Here is a 3,377-nt window from a genome sequence, read left to right as displayed (position 1 = left end):
GAATGTTTTACTGCCGATCTATGGTATGACTCAACAAACTGCACGAATGTTTTACTGCCGATCTATGGTATGACTCAACAAACTGCACGAATGTTTTACTGCCGATCAAAATAAAACTTCACTCCCTCCACTACATGCATTTTGTGTGATATGTTATTTGTAACAAAGTAGTCTCTGTAGGTTGTAAGTCCAGTGTTTGTGATCCCCAATAGTTTTCTCTTTACTGCGGTATGCAATACAAATTTAGATTGTGAGAGTATGATGGCCAAAGGGATACCAAAGTGTCGCCATCATGAACATGGATTTTGGTGATTTTCTGATTTTGAAAAATATGGCAGCAGTTGCCAAGGTGAATTTCCTGCCATGAAAACAGTGCCTAATGAACAGAGTACGAGTTGCAGCCTCAATTTTCACTTCTTTAAAATATTTATCACAATATCTATAACAGCATTGAAATACATAAGCAGCAATAAATAAAGATATATCACAAAAAAATAAAAGTATTTCTTCTGCAACACAATACTTTTTATCAAATTTGATCTTATTAATCAAAATATTGAATGTCACATAAAACTCACCTATTCTACTTTGCATGTGATATTGCATTCTATTGTAGATTAAAAAACTATATTCTCTAGTTTGTTTGTTTTTAGTTGAATTATACATAAAGCTACTCAAGGATTATCTGCCCTAATTTTGATTTATTTGTTTAGTCGTTGTTTAAAGCTACACAATGGGCTGTTTATGCACCAACCACAGATATTGAAAACCAGTTTTTAGCATTATAAGCCTTCAGATTTACTGCTGAACCTTTAGGGGCCTCTAATTTTGAAGTGACAGACTAGAGGGAAAGCAACTAGTCACCCCTCCCCCTCCCCCCCCCCCACTACCAGTTCTTGAACTACTATTTACCAACAGACAGTGAGAATGACTATCACATTATAATGTCCCCATTGCTGAAAGGACAACCATTTTCAGTGCATGATTTCAATCCTGTGACCTGCATTCTGGGAGTTGAGCACCCTAACCACCAGGTTGTGCCAGGTCCTATATTGTTTTAAAACTGTTATTACAATAATCTACATAAATATAATAGTACTGTCTGTTGTCTGTCCATGTAACTACTTTGCAGGGTGTGGATGGTTCTTCACCAAAATTGGTATGGAGGTTCATTGGGTCCATGGGGAGAGATGCATACAAAATTTCAGTTTTGTATTTTGTGTTGAGCGGTTTTTATCACTACTTTGCCCCCTGTTGATGGATCTTCCCTAAATTTGGTATGAAGGTTCATTGGGTCCTTCGGGAGATACATGCAAACGTGTGGTTTCACATTTTGCATTTTGCAGTTTTTATGGGCATTTTTGTATTTTTTACAATTACACATAAGGGAAGCAACTTTTCATGTTCTAAGATAACCTTTTATTAATCATGAAGTTCCATAACTTCCATCTAAGAGACGGGTACTCCAGCAAGTAATAAATAAAATAAAGTTTGGAAATGTTTTTGTAAACATATTTTGTTGTTACTTAGTGATTTTAGGATATCATTACTTTTTTCAAAACTTCTCATATTAAAATGGTATTTACTATTTTGTTTAACTTTTCCTTGGGTAAGCTTCTGCAAGGCAACAATCACTAATTGCAAATGACAGAAAACTGGAACAAAACAATCAATATTTTACATTTTGTACCATTAATTTGTCTATAAGAATATCTTGTCAATTTGAAAAATATTTTAAAAGTAAAATGTATTTGATAGCATTTATTGTATAAAATGGAAAACATTCGTATCAGTCTCTGTATTATTTATAAACTAGGGACAAACTTACCTTTCCATCAAATCCTGCAGTAGCAAACAGCTCTCCATTTGGAGAATATCTGACACTCTGGACAAACCGGGTGTGGTCCTACACATAAAGAACTACAAATGAGCATTTAAAATGTAAGTTAAATAAAATTAGGAGCAGGATAATAACAATGACATAGTGCACAACAACAGAGAACAAACTCTTTCTTTGAGATATAAATAATAACTGTAAACCAGATTAAGTGCACTCAGTTAACTGAAATAACATCCAACGATATTATCATCAAATCATAAGTAATACATTTGTTATATTGAGCAAACATTTGTTACTAGAGCACAGTAAAAATGGAAACAAACATAAGTTTAACTCCAGGTCTGTTGTTCAATAGAGCAGAATGTTCTAAAGTCCAGAATACAAAAATTCACAAGAAAGATAACAAGATTCAATTTACATACTTATGCCCGTTAGATTTCAAATTCCAAGTGTCACTCAATATTCATGGTTAACAGTGGAGAAAACTATAATATGGTGGTGGTAGAGGGTTTGCTGAGGCTGAAGCTACCTAAAAATAATCCTTAGCATACCCTGTAGCTCCAACACCCAATGTGAGATGCTAACTCTTAAAATTGGTTCACTTCCTAAGAACCATAGTACTTGTGTCCCTAAGAAGTAAGGTGCAATCCTCTTAGTGGGGGAAGACTGGCACCACCCCCTGAGCTACAGCTCTATGAAACTAAGAAGTTTGTGTTGCACATTTGAAAGAAAGAATGATATTTAATTCCAAATCAAACTTAATCCACAAGAAGTGTATACATGATTACTGCACACACAGTTCTTTCTTCTCCATTTTCAAGATGTATTGATCTATATTTAAAAATACAATCACAATTCTGATACAGACATAAAGTAAGAGCATTGTTTTCATTAAAAGTAAATTTTTATTTCCAGCTGTACTGAAAAAAATTTTTTTTAAATCACAAAATCAATTATCTATTTATGCCTTTCCCTCTCAGCCACGTACTGGTTGATAAACTCATTGAAATGTGTTTGTCTACCTGTAATTTAAGCAAAAAAAATAACAAATAAATTTACACTGCAAATAAATTTTAGTGTTAAAATGGTTGCAACATTTATTGGAGTTATCAAAAAATAGTAGGAAACTAATTAGCAGAGACAAGGTAAGAACACATCTCATTTATAGCCATGTCCAAGAAAGGTAACATTTTGTAGAAACCAAACGGACCTTCAGAGACTTGGACTTAACCATCAATAGTAGATTAGTTTTATTTATTTTACTTGGATAACTGATAACAGTTAGAAGCAAACAATTTTCTATGTCTTAATTAAGTACATTTTTAAATATATAATGCAAAGTTCCAGGTTTTGTTTATCACAAAATTGCATAAAAATAGGTTTAGGTTTGTTTGTTTGTAATTAAGCACAAAGCTACACAATGGGCATCAAAACCCAGTTCCTAGCATTGTGAGTCCACAGACATACTGCTGTGCCACTGGGGGGCACACATAAAAATATTAGGTCGTCAAGAAAATAATGTCTCGTTTTGGAACAC

The 3,377-nt window shown here is 33.6% G+C and overlaps 1 protein-coding gene across 1 annotated transcript in view; it reads right to left on the bottom strand.

Moving 5' to 3' along the window:
- The window catches only part of LOC106468063 (actin-interacting protein 1-like), a gene marked incomplete at its 5' end in the record, with an annotated part of 36,368 nt that extends 34,462 nt beyond the window's left edge, over positions 1–1,906 (bottom strand). Inside the window, one exon of the mRNA XM_013928462.2 lies at positions 1,829–1,906. Within this exon, the coding sequence (XP_013783916.1) occupies positions 1,829–1,906 (78 nt within the window). The remainder of the gene's footprint in view (positions 1–1,828) is intronic.
- Between the last annotated feature and the right edge of the window lie 1,471 nt (positions 1,907–3,377).

The sequence above is a fragment of the Limulus polyphemus genome, unplaced genomic scaffold (genome assembly GCF_000517525.1).
Source record: "Limulus polyphemus unplaced genomic scaffold, Limulus_polyphemus-2.1.2 Scaffold2854, whole genome shotgun sequence".
NCBI lineage: Eukaryota > Metazoa > Arthropoda > Merostomata > Xiphosura > Limulidae > Limulus > Limulus polyphemus.
Note: the sequence above shows the minus strand (reverse complement) of the source record. Positions and strands in the feature narration are given on the sequence as shown.